Below are 18,604 nucleotides of genomic sequence, written 5' to 3'. Positions count from 1 at the left end.
TCAGAGAAGAAATTACAATTCTCGGTTAAGACAACACAGCATTAAAACAGAAGGTAGACATGCTGAAAGAGGAGAATGCAACATTACGCCAACAGTGGAATGCCAAGCAGCAAGACAACAACCATGGGGACATCAGCAGTGTCGTGGAGGACATTAACATTGAGATAGAAACATTGCGTCAACAGTTGCAACTAAATACAACTGATTTGAATAACTTCAGAGAGGAGATGGCTGCATTGATTCAACTGCTCAATGCCAGACAACAAGATATCACCAATCTGGGGAATATCACTGTTTTGGAAAACATCAGAGACGAAGTGGATCAGTTTGCACAAGAGAATGACATCATCATTGCAGGGCTACGCGTCAATCCTCGACCCTATGCAAAAGCATTTGACAGCAGAGAACCAGATGACATGGACGCTGCTTCAACAGAGCAACAAGTGGTCAACCTTCTGCAGTGAATTAATGTCAATTTTAACACCATTGATGTGTGCATTCTACTTAATAGAAGAATCAACACCACCACACTAGTCATCATCGTTAAGCTTGCCAAGAGGAAACCCAAAATGGCATTGCTGACACAAGGGAAAAAGCTGAAGGGCACAGATGTGTACATGAACGAGTGTAACAGGGTCAATTGTGCAATCTAAATAATGTATCTTATAATACAGTATTATTTTTTAAACTACACTAAATGTGTAAGTTACTTGTAATTACCTGAAGGATATTTGATTTTTTTGTCAATGTGGAAACATTGTCTCATTGTCCTTACTGCAATAATTGTTGTGACACCTGTCTCTATATATGCCTTGGACACGCTGCCCTACTTCCCTTTTGTCCACTTTAATGGGAGAGGGGCTCGACCATGGCAGAAATACTCTAGACCCCGCCTATTAGACCAGTTATGGGGCTAGAGTATACAAATGAGTTTTAAGATGGGACTTAAATGCTTCTACTGTGGTAGTATCTCTAACTGTTATTGGGGTATTCCAGAGTACTGGAGCCCGAATAGAAAACGTTCTATAGCCCGCAGACTTTTTTTGGGCTCTGGGAATCACTAAGAAGCCACAGTTCTTTGAACGCAGATTTCTTGCCGGGGCAAATGGTACAATACACAAATAAGTTTGTCTGCATAAAAGCATAGAATAACAATAATGCGAATACTTGGTTAATATTCAGGTCACAACAGAGTATTGTTAGCGATTGTTGATATTTTTCCTTTTTTAAAGTGCTCCACAGGCGTACTATTGTACTCCCATTAGCGTCACTGTTAGCCACCTCAAACCTGCTGTATTTACGATTTAAAAGGCATAAACAAAATCAACACAGGGATTGTGAATAATAGGCTAAATTCCAAAATAATTGCAGTTCCTCTTGAAGTTATAAGATAGTCTTACATCAATGCCTCTACATGTTAAAAGCGAAGCAAATATATGTGCTTTCCATACCAACAGATTGAATATTTCCACCTGGTGATGGATGAAGTGACCCGCACCTCACTGTCACTTCATGCTTTACGCAGTTCTCCGAGTAAATAAGAACCCATGTTTGGCGTGGATTGCGATAAGCGCTAACGCTGTTTGCCCCACGCAAGATGGCCTTGATAATCCCATCAGTCTGATTGATGGTTGCCTCCCTGCGTTCAGTGACAAATTCAGTGACTGTCAGCCCGTCGCGTTCCCTCCGTTTTGTGCTTGGATGCTTTATCACCGTGGCTTCTCCGCTTCTGTGGACGGGTGGGAATGACAGTTACGGGGGCTCCACACAAAAACATGGAAATGTTTGTGGGGTGGTATAGCTCGGTTGGTAGAGCGGCCGTGCCAGCAACTTGAGGGCTGCAGGTTCGATCCCCGCTTCAGCCATCCTAGTCACTGCTGTTGTGTCCTTGAGCAAGACACTTTACCCACCTGCTCCCAGTGCCACCCACACTGGTTTATATGTAAAAAATAAGTATTGGGTTTCACTAAGTAAAGCTCTTTGAGTCACTAGAGAAAAAGCGCTATAAAAATATAATTCACTTCACTTCAAATAAGTTAGAGGAGGATTCAAGTCTGGGATGTAGATGAACTCGCCCCCCTGAGGGCTCATTTTGCTGTCGTTAGAATACATTCTGTCTGTCGTTGGCTATGTGGTTGAGAGCAAGTCTACGCATGTTTACTTCATTAGTTCTGCATTAATAAATGTGTGCTTACGTTGCTGGATGCACCTGCAGGGGTTCTGCATGCAATTAAGAGTAATGTTGTCCTTGTTTTGTGTCTGCAGATCTTACCGCCAACCTGTGAGCTTCTGCCCTCCATGGTCTTCGTGTTCCAACTGATTGCATCACCCGGGCAGATTGGCTACATGAAGTCAGTTCTGGCTTGGGGGGCGTTTCCGGTTTGTGGATCGAGGCTCGGGCCGGTCCAAGGCAGGTATGCTGTTTATCCGATGTATGGATAATCTGCCTAAATTAATAAAGTTTGGTACTCACTGTCCTTTTTTTAAACCAGGTACAAAACTCCACTCCTTCGAGGAGAGCCCCACAGCCAGGTGGATCAGTTTTGGAAAATTGAAGCCCTTATGTCCTCAGATCTCGATCACTGGCTGTGTAACATGTACTTTCAGGTAGGCTCATTAAAATCTACAATTTCTATGGTTTAAAAGTGTTTTGTACTGTGAACAAGCTTTTAGATGTGTTTGTAGCTTTAATGCTAATGAGCTGTGTTTCAAAGTGTTAGCCGAGGTGCCGGTAACCCAAATTGTTGAAGGAGCCATATTAGACCAAAGTTACAAAAAAAAATCTGTCTGGAGCCGCAAACATATTTTAAGTCTTATATAGGTGTTATAATAAAGGCAACACATGACGTAAGTATCTATATTAGCTATGATAGCCTACTAGCAAAATAATTATGTGTCTCAGGCTGACAGAAATCTTTGTTACAGAAATGTTGAAATGTTTATTTTTATTTTAAACATTTTACAACATTGGAAAATATTCAAAAAACAGAGGTTCCTCAGAGGGTGAGATAACTCCTGGAAATGAATGGCTTATAATGGCCAAAGGTATATGTGTGCGTGTCCAAGTTAAAATAACTGGCAGGCTGTCTTCTGTAATGGGATTAGTACAATCTTTGCAAGCCGGGTAACATATATATAATATATATAAAACAATTATCAGACATGCAGTCAGTCTTACTTACAGGTAATGTGTCAAGAGAAATTCAATATTAAATTAAATGCACAGAGAACATACGTAAAGGATATCAAAAGAGCTCAAATGTACCTACAAGTGAGGCATAATGATGCAATATGTACATATGTACATACAGCTAGCATAAATAGCATGTTAGCATTGATTAGTTTTCAGTCATGCACTGACCAAATATGCTGTTCAACACTCCAACAAGTCAATAACATCAACAAAGCTCACGTTTGTGCATTTATGCACAGCATAAAACGTTTGGTGGACAAAATGAGACAAAGGACTGGCATAAAACATGTTTTTTTGTGGCAACGTCAGAGAAAGTTTTACATGCAAACAAACTGTGGTGAGTTCAAGAAGTGCCGAAAATAGGACAAAACGGCACTCGCCAAATACTCTCATCAGTGAAGCATGTTTAACATAAACAGTGGGATTTATAACAATTAAATAGGTTTGTGTCATTTTTGTCCTACAGAAACCATATTTAAACAAAGATTAAATTTCCCTCTCATCCTTTTCCATTTTAATACATTTTTGAAGAAGCCCCAGGGAGCCACTGGGCAACGCTAAAGCATACTTGTCAACCCTCCCGGATTTTCCGGGTGACTACCAAAATTCAGCGCCTCTCCCGAAAACCTCCCGGGACACATTTTCTCCCGAAAATCCCCCGAAATTCAGGCGGAGCTGAAGGCCACGCCCCCTTCCCCATTTAGACGGTAACGTCTGCATAATACTCACTTCTCAGGTAAAAAATGCTGGGATGGAATGAGCATCTTGCCGCATTTTCCCTAATGGTGTTTTCGAGTCTGAAATGAATTCCAAAGTTATGGCTGCAAAATTTTACTAAAAGTCATGTGAAGCATGATTTATAATTTAGTCATGAACTTTTCCAAAGTAAAAAGCGGTTCAGCAGCATCCCTCTCGCTAGTGGCGGGAGGAGCAGTGTGACTGTCTCTCGGAGCAAAGCGCTGTCTTACTAAAAGTAGTTCTTCTGTGTTATCTCTAACAATAACAATGTCACAATAGCTTGGTTAATAAACAGGTCATGGCATGTACTGTAAATGCAGCGTTGCTTGTTGTTTTTGGGTGTTTTAGACCACTTTTTCAGAACCAGAATCAGAAATATTTTATTAATCCCCGAGGGGAAATTAAGATTTTCAACACAATCCCATTCAAGAGCAGACAAACATTACAGGGAGACAGAACAGGATCGCTGACAGGTCTGCAAACATCCGGCACCTCTTACAAAAAAGGTGATACATAGGTAAACACTGGGGGAGAGGGGTGTGGAAAAAAAAAAAAAAATCAGTCCAAGCCTGGGTCCCTGGGGAGGGGTTCCACTCTGAGGCCAAGGAAAAAAAAACTCGTAGCCATAGCACACATAACACATGTGTAAGAGGGAAACATCAAATAAAAGAAAGAACATTAAAGACATTAAAAGAGCAGAGCTGATGCAACCAGCCATTTCTTCATACAGCTACAAAAGTAAAACAACAACAACAAAAACATATACACTGTTTCTGTATATGTCCATGATATATGTTCTGTTTTTGGACATTACTACTTGCCGTATGGGATGGGAATCCGGATGTTGTGTGTCAGGGTACTAACATGCCGGCTGATATAAACAAACGCTGAGAAATAGCTCTGTGCCTGCCTACTTTATGGGTTATAGATAAACCTATGGATAACGGAGACATATATAATAGTCTCCTTTTCAGATAAGAGGACGCATCCAATATTGTTATCCGGATGGAACTCGGTAGAAATTCGGGAGAATGGTTGCCCCGGGAGATTTTGGGGAGGGGCACTGAAATTCGGGAGTCTCCCGGAAAAATCGGGAGTGTTGGCAAGTATGAATATACTACATAAGAATGGACTCATAATTAAATGAAAACATAGATTTACAAACAGTTATGCTGTGCTAAAAATAAAAGAAAAATGTTTTTGAACTAAACTGACAATAAAATGAAAATACAGCATCCCCACTTTAGTCATAATTTTTGCGCATAAAAAACTTATCTGACTTCAGCTTCAGACTTCTTCTGTTTGTTTGATATTTTCATTACTCCCACAAGTAGTGGAAAAGTGTATTACAATTGCCTACCGCTGCTGCCCGTACAAACCACAACTAAAAAACATATTTGTTCGGCGGCCCTCTATAGGGCAATGGACCCCTGCAATAGATGACTCCAATTATAAGCCACCTCGTACTTGCCGTATTATCAGATCAGATCAGATCAGATCAGATCAGATCAGATCAGATCAGATCAGACATACTTTATTAATCCCCGAGCGGAAATTAAAATTTTCAGTACAATCCCATTCAAAATCAGACAAACATTACAGGGAGACAGAACAGGATCGCTGACGGGTCTGCCAACTTCCGGCGCCCCTTACAAAAAAGGTGAGATACAGGTAAACAAGTGGGGGGGATTTGGGAGAAAAAAATAAAATATGACTTACAATCCATAAAAATAGAAAAACATATGTGAATGATGGGTAAAATTCCATAAACAGAGCAGTACCCCTTTAAGAGAACTGACTAATCACTGGCGTGTGCATTTTGGCATGACTATCAAGAGCAGTCTTTATTGAATCAAACTGTCATTATTTCATGCTGTGACTTACTAATCGAGGCTGTTTCTGCAGTTTGATCACTCATACCTGTCGCGTAATTACACACACATGCTGCTCTCCCATGAATAATGGCGGCAAAGCAGTGCACCTGCAGAAAGCAATAAAGTATTCTAATTACATCCGTGCTTGTGTTTGATATTCAAGATAAAGACCCTCCCACCAGGAACATCCGGGGCACCAGAGTGTTCAATCCCCCCGCAGACACCGCCTTTAAACACTTCTGCCGTGCTGCAACCCGCGGTCAGGCACAGCCGACCACAATCCAAACGGGATCCACGACCCATCCATCCTCAGTCCCAGTTGAACCCGCTCCACGCCGGCCCCAGCAGTGGAGCACGAGAGCCCGCAGTGATGCATTCTCCCCGGGGCTCCGCCTTCCACCTGTCAGCCGATTCCCCTTGTTCGTCATCATCTCTGCCAGGTAGGGGTTCAAATGTTCAGTCCCGCCCCCGACTAGGCCACAGTGGGAGGAAAATGTCACCCTAATGTCAGTAGAAGAGCGATTGGAAGAATGGCAGCTTTCACTACTCTTCTCCACTGGTGCTGCAGGGCATTGGGTGGGTTAAGAGCATAAAGTGTGTTTTATTATGCCAAAAGAAAATCAACTGAAGCATAAATAAGGGAATCAAATATTTGAACAGCAATTTATATTGGGTAAGGTGACAAACCGAAAAACTTCAGCTGTGACTTTTTTGGGGTTTTTTGTTTTGCGCTCGAGCCAATGTTAGAACAGGTTTCTCATGAAAAGGATGACAAAGCGGGAATATGTCGTGTTTAAATGCCTCTCAATAATAGGATAGGATAGGATAGGTCTTTATTGTCATTGCATAAGTACAACGGAACTTTGTTTTCAACACAAACCTGTTCAAGATTAGACAAACAAACAGTGTACAGCTTGGGTGTCAAACTCTGGTCCGCGGGCCAAAATTGGCCCGCCATGTAATTTAATTTGGCCCTTGAGGCAATATCAAATTAACATTAGAGCTGGTCCGCCGCTGTAACACCACATTCACCGCTAATACTCATACTCGTCAACCTTCCCAATTTTCCCGGGAGACTACCGAAGTTCAGTGCCCCTCCAGAATTTCTCCCGATTTCCACCCGAACACTAATATTGGGGGCGGGCCGTAAAAGCACTGCTTTAGGCGTTCTCAACATGTCGCCACGTCCGTTTTCTTCCATAAAAACAGCATGCCGGCCCACTCACATAATATATGCGGCTCATACACACACACAAGTGTATGCAAGGCATACTTGGTCAACAGCCATACAGGTCACACTGAGGGTGGCCGTATAAACTGTTACAAATATGTGCCACACTGTGAACCCACGGCAAACAAGAGTGACAAACACATTTCGGGAGAAGATCCGCACCGTAACACAACATAAACACAACCGGACAAATACCCAGAACCCCCTTGCATCACTAACTCTTCTGGGATGTTGCAATATACACCCCCGCTACCACCAAGCCTCACCCCAACTCAAACCCGCCGCCGAAAAAAGGCCTTAAATTTGTGTTTTTATTTAATTTGATATGCCAATGATATTTTTTAATTAATATTATTTGAAACTGGATTTTGCATGTCACTATAAACTTATATAAGCCTTGCTTGGTCAATATTCAATGCAAAACTTGTTTGGGTCCATATTATTAATTTGTTCAACCTCGGCCCGCGGTTTTGTTCAGTTTTAAATTTTGGCCCACTCTGTATTTGAGTTTCACACCACTGGTGTACAGGGTTACAGAACAAGAACACTGATGGGTCGCCATGAGGCGCCCCGTAAAAGATGGGAAAAAGGTAAACGCTGGGGAAGGATGAGTAAAAAAATACAATCCAGACTGGGCTCCTAAAGGGGCCCAGTCTGGAGTGGGAAAAAACCTCCATAGCAAAGCACATATACATATTACAACATACATCTCGAGATATCTAGCAACACAGGGAAGGTAGTTCAAGGTCATGGTGGTAGGCCGCAGTTCTCAGGCGCTGACCTGCCATTCATCACCCCTATGGGATTTGCATCAAGGGCGTGGGGTTGAGGGGCATGGGGTGTGTATGTGTGGCGTATATTTTTGTGGATGCGTGTGTGTGTGTGTGTAAGCCCGTAGTGTACTCTGTTCCGCAGCCTTAATGTATTGCAGTCGCTAGTCCAAAGTTAACAGCAGGTGTGTGTCCATGAAAGACAAGAAGGGAGTTTGTTGTGTCTTCGCTGTGCTGTCCTTTGGGAGAGTCTCGACGCCAGGGAAACAATCCAAGTTAGAATGATTTTTATGCTGGTGAAAACAAAATTTGCTTTTCACTCTAAATTGTTTATGATTGGTCCTCAAACCTGCAGGGTAGACAGTCCGATGTAATCCACAGTTCTTCCCGCATCCTCCAATCATTTGTGACAGCTTTGAAGACTGCCATCAACTTCCAATTTGTCGACAAACCAGAGCAACGCTTACTCAAATCGGCAGATGTCCGGTTGTCATAACTCTGAATAGGTGAATATCTTCACATCCTCAACAGAAGAGGGTCGGCAGGCACGCGGCACTCCTTCTTCTCCCAAGAGTCCGTCGTGTGTCCAGCAACAACCGCTTCATCACGACAGCAGGTTCCCCCAAACCCAAGATCTTGTAAATTTTGTTGAGGCCAGTTAAATAGTTCCAATGTTTAGATTTGGAGAGCAGTGCAAAAAGAGGCAACAAGAAAGTTAAGACAAGACAAAACAAAGAAGCAAGCAGGAGAGATAAGGGAGAGGAAAGGGGAGCGTCCACCCTCGATGAGTGCCAGTGTCCCATTGGTTTATTTATTCTATATAAAACTGAAATACCATTTGGGGTCTTACCTTCATTGCCTCGCTGTAGAAAGATGACAGCGACAAGCACCTGCCGGGTCATATACGCCCCCTCATGGTGAGCCTTGTACTGCGAGCCTTGCTCTATGGTATTGATCTGCAGTTTATGTCCAATGAGCAAAAATTTTGATGTCACCCCTATGTAGTGTTGTCCCGATACCAATAATTTGGTACCGGTACCAAAATAATTGTGTACTTTTCGATACTTTTCTAAATAAAGGGGACCACAGATAATTGCATTATTTGCATTATTTTGATGGCTTCACGGTGGCAGAGGGGTTAGTGTGTCTGCCTCACAATACGAAGGTCCTGAGTAGTCTGGGGTTCAATCCCGGGCTCGGGATCATTCTGTGTGGAGTTTGTATGTCCTCCCAGTGAATGCGTGGGTTCCCTCCGGGTACTCCGGCTTCCTCCCACCTCCAAAGACACGCTGGATTTTAATGTTGGTCATTATGGTGGTACTTGGAGAGCCATGTTTTTTCTGAGGTGGTACTTGATGAAAAAAAGTTTTAGAACCATTGTTATAGGCCATTTTGTCTAATGACTTACAGTAGATTTAGACAAAACTTTATTGAGCCACAAGGGAAATTGTTTGCTTGTAATGCTTATAAACAATTGATAATATCTGTAAAAATGTATCTAAATGTTTTTGATCATCAAAGACATGCACCTGGGTTAATTGGCAATACTAAAACTGACCCTAGTGTGTGAATGAGAGTGTGAATGTTGTCTGTCTATCTGTGTTGGCCCTGTGATGAGGTGGAGACTTGTCCGAATGCAGCCGATATAGGCTCCAGCACCCCCTGCAATCCCGAAAGGGACAATCTGTAGAAAATGGATGGATGGATGGATTTTGATCACAACCCGTTGGGGACACCACAAACCTAACCCCAAATCCAATTGCTATTACTTGGCAGTTTCAATCAATTCTATTGTCGACCAATTGGTCTTAACGCAAACAAACTGTTAACTCTACCCTCGCCCTTTGATTAGAAGTATTTTATCGGAACCGTTTAACCTTCCATCTCATCTTCCACTCGCCAGGGAGGCTTACACTGTGACGTCCTCTAGCTCCAACAGGGGGCGCTATGAACAGCTGTGAGACAAGGTCAGTCCAGTATGTCCTAAGTTGACCTCAAAGCCTCCCCCAGGTTTTCCTTGAGGCATTTGAAGGAGATACTGAAGCCATGTTGACTGCTATATTCGAGAAAATGTATAAGTTTTTCATCCCTAAATGGATTTGTGAAACAAGGTCCTAACTTTTAAAATCTATCAATCAATCAAACAATGTTCGTTTATATAGCCCTAAATTACTAGTGTCTCAAAGGGCTGCACAAACCACAACACAAACCACTACGACATCCTCGGTAGGCCCACATAAGGGCAAAGAAAACTCACCCAGTGGGACGTCGGTGACAATGATGACCCAGATGACCCAGTGGGACGTCGGTGACAATGAGGACTATGAGAAACCTTGGAGAGGACTACATATGTGGGCAACCCCCCCCCCCCCCCCCCCCCCCCCCAGGGGACCGAAAGCCATGGATGTCGAGTGTGTCTAACATGATACTGTGAAAAGTTCAGTCCATAGTGGATCCAACACAGCCGCGAGAGTCCAGTCCAAAGCAAATCCAACACAGCAGAGAGAGTCCCGTCCACTGCGGAGCCAGCAGGAAACCATCCCAAGCGGAGGCGGATCAGCAGCGCAGAGATGTCCTCAGCCGATACACAGGCGAGCGGTCCATCCTGGGTCCCGACTCCAGACGAGTGGTCCAACCTGGGTCCCGACCCTGGACAGCCAGAACTTCATCCATGGACATCGGACCGGACCCCCTCCACAAGGGAGAGTGGGACATAGGAGAAAAAGAAAAGAAACGGCAGATCAACTGGTCCAAAAAGGGAGTCTATTTGAAGGCTAGAGTATACAAATGAGTTTTAAGATGAGACTTAAATGTTTCTACTGAGGTGGCATCTCGAACTGTTACCGGGAGGGCATTCCAGAGTACTGGAGCCCGAACGTAAAACGCTCTATAGCCCGTAGACTTTGTTTGGGCTTTGGCAATCACTAATAAGCCGGAGTCCTTTGAACGCATACCAGGGGTCCCCAAACTTTTTGACTCGGGGGCTGCATTAGGTTAGAACAATTTAGCCGGGTGCTGGGCTGTATATATATATATATATATATATATATATATATATATATATATATATATATATATATATATATATATATATATATGAGATAGGCGCCAGCGCCCCCCGCGGTAGAAAATGTATATATATATATATGTATATATATATATATATATATATATATATATATATATATATATATATATATATATATATATATGTGTGTGATGGGGTGGCGACTTCTCCACTTGTCTACCGCCCGAATGCAGCTGAGATTGGCTCCAGTGACTCCCTGCGACTCCAAAAGGGACAAGCGGTAGAAAATGGATGGATGGATTAGAAAGAACGGATTTAAAAAAATAAAAATAAATAAATAAAATCGAGTAATTATTTTCTTTTCTTTAACTTGGGACATCCCGCGGGCCGGATATTGGACGCTTTGTACTCAAGCACTTATTTGGAATTATCAATCTCCTTGTTATTGATACGTCCCGCCTCCCTCACACCGCTTCTTATATTAAAGCATGGCTCATCTTTATTTAACAGTCCTAAAAAGTTTCTGCTTTAAACATCACACGGGCTTTTTAATTACAAATGAGTTGTGACAGGTCTGCTGCGTGGCACCCTGGCCCATTTTAAACGTGATGCCGACTGACAGCTCGGCAGTGTTCTCCCAGCGCTGGAACATGTGGAAGAAATTGGTCTTTTACATTTCACAGCTTGTCGCTTCCTCCGCCGACTGACCTGTGACCCCCCACAGAGAGCTTAACGCCCACAAGGGAAGTGTCCCCAACGAACCGAGTGGCTTTCTAGGGAGAGAGGGTGCAGAAGGCGGGGTGAGACCTATGTTCTGCCAACGTACCGGGTCTCCTCCACGCACATGGCTTCATCCAAACCCAGATGTGGATGTCAGCTTTGTGAGAAGCTTGCTTTGGAAAGCGAACCCGATCCGATCAAAAGGTGTCCGAGCCAGGTCTCTCATTCTTGTGCCGCCTAAGCCGAAGTGACGTCGGTGCCTCTTTTACATGCAGATCCGTTCACGTTACATTATGTCTGGAGAACATTCCGCCGTTCATGCGCAGGGATTACATCAACATTGAAGGAAGCCATTGGGCGGACAGCTTTAAACGATCTCCAAAATGCAAATCCCACTCAGTAGGGAAAAGCAGACACAAATATTTCCTTCCCATTCCGCAGTTTTTATGTCAAGTATTCAGGTTTGAGATTTCCTTCCCATTTCGTCAATATGTTAAGTCATGGGTGTCAAACTCATTTTGGAGAGAAAAATCTACTCCCAAGTGGCCGGGACTGGTGAAATCACAGCACAATAACTTAAAAATAAAGACAACTTCAGATTGTTTTCTTTTGTTTAAAAATAGTACAAGCACTTTCTGAAATTGTAAAAATCATAATGTTGTTGGGTTTTTTTTACACCTACATGTTGTGGTTAATAGTCTATATACTTCATTTGTCGGTATTTATACTTTCTGAATAAATGATGAGATTATGTTCATCAGCATACTTGCCAACCTTGAGACCTCCGAATTTGGCAGATGGGGCGAGGGAAAGGGGTTTAGGTTGGGGTGGGTTAAAGTGGGCGAGGTTGGGTGGGGGGGAGTTTGGTGGTAACAGGGGTGTATATTGTAGCGTCCCAAAAGAGTTAGTGCTGCAAGGGTTGCTGGGTATTTGTTCTGTTGTGTGTATGTTGTGTTATGGTGCGGATGTTCTCCCGAAATGTGTTTGTTATTCTTGTTTGGTGTGAGTTCACAGTGTGGCACATATTTTTAACAGTGTTAAAATTGTTTATACGGCCACCCTCAGTGGGACCTGTATGGCTGTTGACCAAGTATGCATTGCATTCACTTATGTGTGTATCAAAGCTGTATATAATGTGTGAAATATGACCAATGTATGATCCTGTAATGACTTGGTATCGGATTGATACCCAAATTTGTGGTATCATCCAAAACTAATGTAAAGTATCAAACAACAGAAAAATAAGTGATTATTACATTTTAACAGAAGTGTAGATAGAACATGTTAAATTAGAAAGTAGGAAGATATTAACAGTAAATGAACAAGTAGATTAATAATTTATTTTTGACCACTTGTTCTTAAAGGCCTACTGAAATGAGATTTTCTTATTTAAACGGGGATAGCAGGTCCATTCTATGTGTCATACTTGATCATTTCGCGATAACGCCATATTTTTGCTGAAAGGATTTAGTAGAGAACATCCACGATAATGTTCGCAACTTTTGGTCGCTAACAGAAAAGCCCTGCCTTTACTGGAAGTCGCAGACGATGACGTCACATGTTGATGGCTCCTCACATATTCACATTGATTTTAATGGGAGCCTCCAACAAAAAGTGCTTTTCGGACCGAGAAAACGACAATTTCCCCATTAATTTGAGTGAGGAAGAAAGATTTGTGTTTGAGTATATTGATAGCGACGGACTACAAAAAAAAAAAAAAGTAAAAAAAAAAAAAACGTGATTGCATTGGGACGGATTCAGATGTTTTTAGACACATTTACTAGGATAATTCTGGGAAATCCCTTATCTTTCTATTGAGTTGCTAGTGTTTTAGTGAGTTTAACAGTATCTGATAGTTGGAGGTGTGTCTCCACGGGTGTGTTGACGGCAATGTTTCAGGGGAGTCGACGGCAGCTGTATGCACGGCGCAAGCTCAGCTGATCTCCGGTAAGAAGCGACTATTTTACCACAATTTTCTCACCGAAACCTGCTGGTTGACATTCGGTCGGGATCCATGTGCGCTTGACCGCGAACCGATCCATAGTAAAGTTTCACCTCCGGGAATTTTAAACAAGGAATCACCATGTGTTTGTGTGGCTAAAGGCTAAAGTTTCCCAACTCCATCTTTCTACTTTGACTTCTCCAATATTAATTGAACAATTTGCAAATGATTCAGCAACACAGATCTCCAAAATACTGTGTAATTATGCCGTTAAAGCAGACAACTTTTAGCTGTGTGTGTGTGCAGCGCTCATACTTCCTAACAGTCCGTGACGTCACGCGTACGCGTCATCATTACGCGACGTTTTCAAGAAGAAACTCCCGGGAAATTTAAAATTGCAATTTAGTGAACTAAAAAGGCTGTATTGGCATGTGTTGCAATGTTAATATTTCATCAATGATGTATAAACTATCAGACTGCGTTGTGGGTAGTAGTGGGTTTCAGTAGGCCTTTAATAATTTTGACAAAATATTTGAATGGAAAAAGATGCAATATGTTTGTTTACTTACTAGTAAAAGACAAGTTGTCTTGTATGTTCACTATTTCATTTAGGGACAAACTCGCAGTACAAAATATATGTTTAATTTACCGTAAGGTTTTTTTGTTAAAATACAGCCAAAATAAACAAAATTTGTGGTCCGCTTTATTTAGAAAAGTACCGAAATGTATCGAAATAATTTTGGTACTGTTACCGTTACCAAAATATTGGTATCGGGACAACATTAGTTAGGATAAACAGTATATCAGATATTTGGATTTAAATGTCTCAGTTGACTCATCCGAGCACGATGGTGAGTATTTGGCTTTTTAACTCGGAGATTAGCTGAAGGCACTTCGGGTTAAGTGACCTTTCCCATTAAATGAATGATCCAGTTACATCGGGTTTGTTTGAACCCACATGACTAATTAGATTAGCGTCTCGTTCCGTGATCGCCATTAGTGGATCACCACGAGCCACGCAGATGATTCTGCCACAATTCCGCAGCTTCTTCACTTTGTTGCCTCCCATCAAGACATCCATCCCCTTGAGCGGACATGTGGATTTCAAGGTTTCCCTTATTGAATGTCGTCTTCAGAGCGTCACCCCTTCAGTTTCAGGATGTGGTCTCCTCTGGGCCCCAGTCCCTGTCATCATAGTTTTAAAACCGCAACATACGCTCGCAATCATCTGAACGCGGCATCCTCTGTTCAAAAGTGTATGTGCTCCAAAAGACACGCAGAGTAGAGTGGGTGATGAAAGGTGAGGGGTTTACTTTATACTCTCGAGGGACGATGCTATAGAAATACAACTTCAGAGTAGTCCGTATACAGCTTGTAAACGAGCTACTGAAAACAAGTCACACTCAGTCAATTGTCTGACTTGTACACCTCACAATGAACAAATTTTATCCAAAGTGTCAATAATTCATACCAAATTTTGGGAAATAATGCAAAAATGCTTCCCAGAATGTTTTACTTTATTTAAATGGAGGTTATTGTATATGAAATTAAATGAGTTTATTTCCGTCATTTTGTGTGATCAATTTAACAGCACAAATTATACATATTAACAGCCATACACATACACACACAAAAAGAAAAAGGAATAGGCTGAAGCCAAGGCTTATATTTGCCTGAGCTATACATTCACTAAAAATTAGATTGCCTGAAACATCAATGTAAAAAAAATCAATGGGATGAATGTAATTTTTGCTATAGTTTATAATGTTCCATTATCTCACCTTTCAAGGCTTTTTTAAACCTTCATGTCTTCAACTCATCCCTGAGCTTTTTACACTATTTTTAACTCCTAAACCAAAAATATATTTGAATCTTATATTCGTTCTTACTTTACATATTTCAAAACTCAATAACCCATGTAAACTATAGTTTTCTCCTCTTAATTTAAGCTGAAAGGTTGTTGTTCTATACTTGAAACATAATTTCCATTGTTTTTAAAAACGCAATATCTGAAAATGTAAACACATTAGAACTTATGAATAATGGGTTGGTAGGTTCAAAGTAGCACGCTTTGTGTATTATTCTAATTACCCTTTTTTGGAAGTTTAATTATTAGGTCCATGTTTGTTTTATAAACATTTACCCAAACTTCAACACGATATGTTAGATATGGAAAAATAAAAAATAGTATAATGATTGTGATATGTTTATCAGGGATGTGTCGATCGATCAAACATTGATCATTGTCACATTTTTGTGAAAAAAAATATGTGATCGCCAAATTTCAAACACAAACGGCGATCCCCTCTCCTTGACAAGCAGCGAGCAGCTAACATTGCGTCGCCATACACAGTGTGGAGCCGCTCCTTAAGCTAATAATTGTCATCTCCATTATAACATTTTAAATGTCATTATCGAGTAGCATTATCACTGGAGGACGAGGCTAAACATGTTACACACCGAGAACAAGCAAAACGTAGGCATGCTAATGGCTTAACTAACCGAGCTTTATCAGCACCAAGAAATACATTAAATGCTTGGTAAATTTTGAGAGATGGATATGAAATCATGTAGCAGATGAACGTAAGCTGATATTAACATGAAATTAACGAGTACATTAATAAGAGTATAGACTCCAGAGAGAGGATAATGTAATATAACTGCTGGTGTATCAACTTTGTGGCAATCAGTACATGACATGTAAGAGAAGGGTGCATTGATATAAATTGGTGTTGCCGATACTAAGACTAGTATCAGTATGTGATCGATATTAGAGTGATTACTTAACATTTTTTTCAAAGTCTTAAATTTTTTATTTTTTTGTTAATGTTAACAAATTCCGAGAATAATTATTTCCTAGACTATAGTGGTCAAAAACGTCAAATACATTGTGTACTGTTGACTTTCTTTTGAGTAAAGGATTGTTTGTAATGAAACATAATCAGGAGCTAGTTTAAATAGTATGTTGATGTTGTTACACTGTCAATAGTGTTTACCATAAATACATCTAAAAATGTACAGGTACTAGGCTGTACATGTAATCGGTATTGGTATCGACCAATCTTACACATGGATGATCGGTATTTACATATATATATATATATATATATATATATATATATATATATATATATATATATATATATATATATATATATGTGTCCATCCATCCATTTTCTACCGTTTATTCCCTTTCGTGTCGCGGGGGGCGCTGTGATAGACAGCCAACATTCACACTCACATTCACACACTAGGGCCAATTTAATGTTGCCAATCAACCTATCCCCAGGTGCATGTCTTTGGATTTTGGAGAAAGCCTGAGTACCCGGAGGGAACCCACGCAGTCACGGGGAGGACATGCAAACTCCACACAAAAAGATCGCTGATCAGAACATTCCCAGTATTTAGGCTTTTGTTAAACGTGACAAATGATTCCTGTTACTCAAACTAATTTCACTTCCTGTATATGAATTTTAACATCCTGTGGGTGGAGCTAATTCAATTGGAATTCTAATTATTCAAATTAATGTAAATACAATTGTAAATCTACAATTTGGGTACAAGTTTTACTCCATGAACCACTTTTCTCCAGTGGCGGCAGCACTCGTTCAACCACAATTATCTTGCTACTCACTTGTGTTTCAAAGTATTTGGACAATGATGGCTTGGTGAGAGCTGTACAGAAGAGTGTTTCCTAACAATAGAGCGGGGCCCAAAAACATATCTGTTTCTTAGCGATGGGTCGCAGAAGTACTCAGTTGTAATACACTTTTCCACTGCAGTAATGGAAATCTCAAATTGAAAAAGTCTCGAGGTAAAAGCATAGAGAAGTTTCTTCAGCGCAAAAATTACAACTAAAGGGGTGAAGCTGTATTTTCATTTGTACTTTTATTATTTTAGAGTTTATTGAAGAAACATATTAATTAATAAGTTAGTTTATCCATTTGAGCACATGATAATTGTATCTAAATGTATTTTCCTTTCTTCGGCAGTATATTTGGTTTGTACTTAATTTTCTAGGGCTTCACGGTGGCAGAGGTGTTAGTGCGTCTGCCTCTCAATTCGAAGGTTCTGCAGTCCTAGGTTCAATCCCAGGCTCGGGATCTTTCTGTGTGCAGTTTGCATGTTCTGCCTGTGACTGCGTGGGTTCCCTCCGAGTACTCCGACTTCCTCCCACCTCCAAAGACATGCACCTGGGGATAGGTTGATTGGCAACACTAAATTGGCCCTAGTGTGTGAATGTGAGTGTGAATGTTGTCTGTCTATCTGTGTTGGCCCTGCGATGAGGTGGCGACTTGTCCAGGGTGTACACCGCCTTACACCCAATTGTAGCTGAGATAGGCGCCAGCGCCCCCCGCTACCCCAAAAGGGAATAAGCGGTAGAAAAATGGATGGATGGATGGATGGATTAATTTTCTAATCGGCCTAACCCAAGCCTAAGGTTTATGTGTTAATCCATCCATCCATTTTCTACAGCTTGTCCCTTTTGGGGTGGCGGGGGGGGGTTGCTGGAGCTTATCTCAGCTGCATTCGGGCGGAAGGTGGTGTACACCCTGGACAAGTCGCCACCTCATCGCAGGGCCAAAACAGATAGACGGACAACATTCACACTCACATTCACACACTAGGGCCCATTTAGTGTTGCCAATCAACCTATCCCCAGGTGTATAATTAATACATGGTTTCGTATCATTTGACAAGGTTGTAAACTGTAAGTAGGTTAGATATAAATATTGAATATTATTAAAATCAAGAGTAAGATTAGTGGTAATTCAGTGGTAATATTGGAGTGGAAAAGCCCTGAAATCAAAAAAGTTAAGAACCCCTGATTTAGAAGTTATAATCAAAAATGTCTCCTGAAATGGTAGGCGTGTACTTATCATAGACATGCTGCTAATTAGCATTAACGATGTTACATGGCGATTTCAAGAACTCCAAATTTGGTAATGGAAACTACAGCTAAAATGCACGTTACATTCAAACAGCTGTGCATTTTTTTGGGTCAAAATTAAAGGCCTACTGAAATGAGATTTTCTTATTTAAACGGGGATAGCAGGTCAATTCTATGTGTCATACTTGATCATTTCGCGATATTGCCTTATTTTTGC

General features: G+C 41.3%; 1 protein-coding gene across 1 annotated transcript in view; it reads left to right on the top strand.

Moving 5' to 3' along the window:
* The window catches only part of LOC133569914 (uncharacterized), a 53,238-nt gene that overhangs the window by 24,954 nt on the left and 9,680 nt on the right, over window positions 1-18,604 (top strand). Inside the window, exons 4-7 of the mRNA XM_061922502.1 lie at window positions 2,266-2,414; window positions 2,493-2,607; window positions 5,969-6,245; window positions 6,374-6,381. Of these exons, the coding sequence (XP_061778486.1) occupies window positions 2,266-2,414; window positions 2,493-2,607; window positions 5,969-6,245; window positions 6,374-6,381 (549 nt within the window). The remainder of the gene's footprint in view (window positions 1-2,265; window positions 2,415-2,492; window positions 2,608-5,968; window positions 6,246-6,373; window positions 6,382-18,604) is intronic.

This window comes from Nerophis ophidion, linkage group LG15 (assembly GCF_033978795.1).
Source record: "Nerophis ophidion isolate RoL-2023_Sa linkage group LG15, RoL_Noph_v1.0, whole genome shotgun sequence".
In the NCBI taxonomy this organism is placed as follows: Eukaryota; Metazoa; Chordata; class Actinopteri; order Syngnathiformes; family Syngnathidae; genus Nerophis; species Nerophis ophidion.
This window is presented reverse-complemented; position numbering and strand designations above follow the sequence as displayed.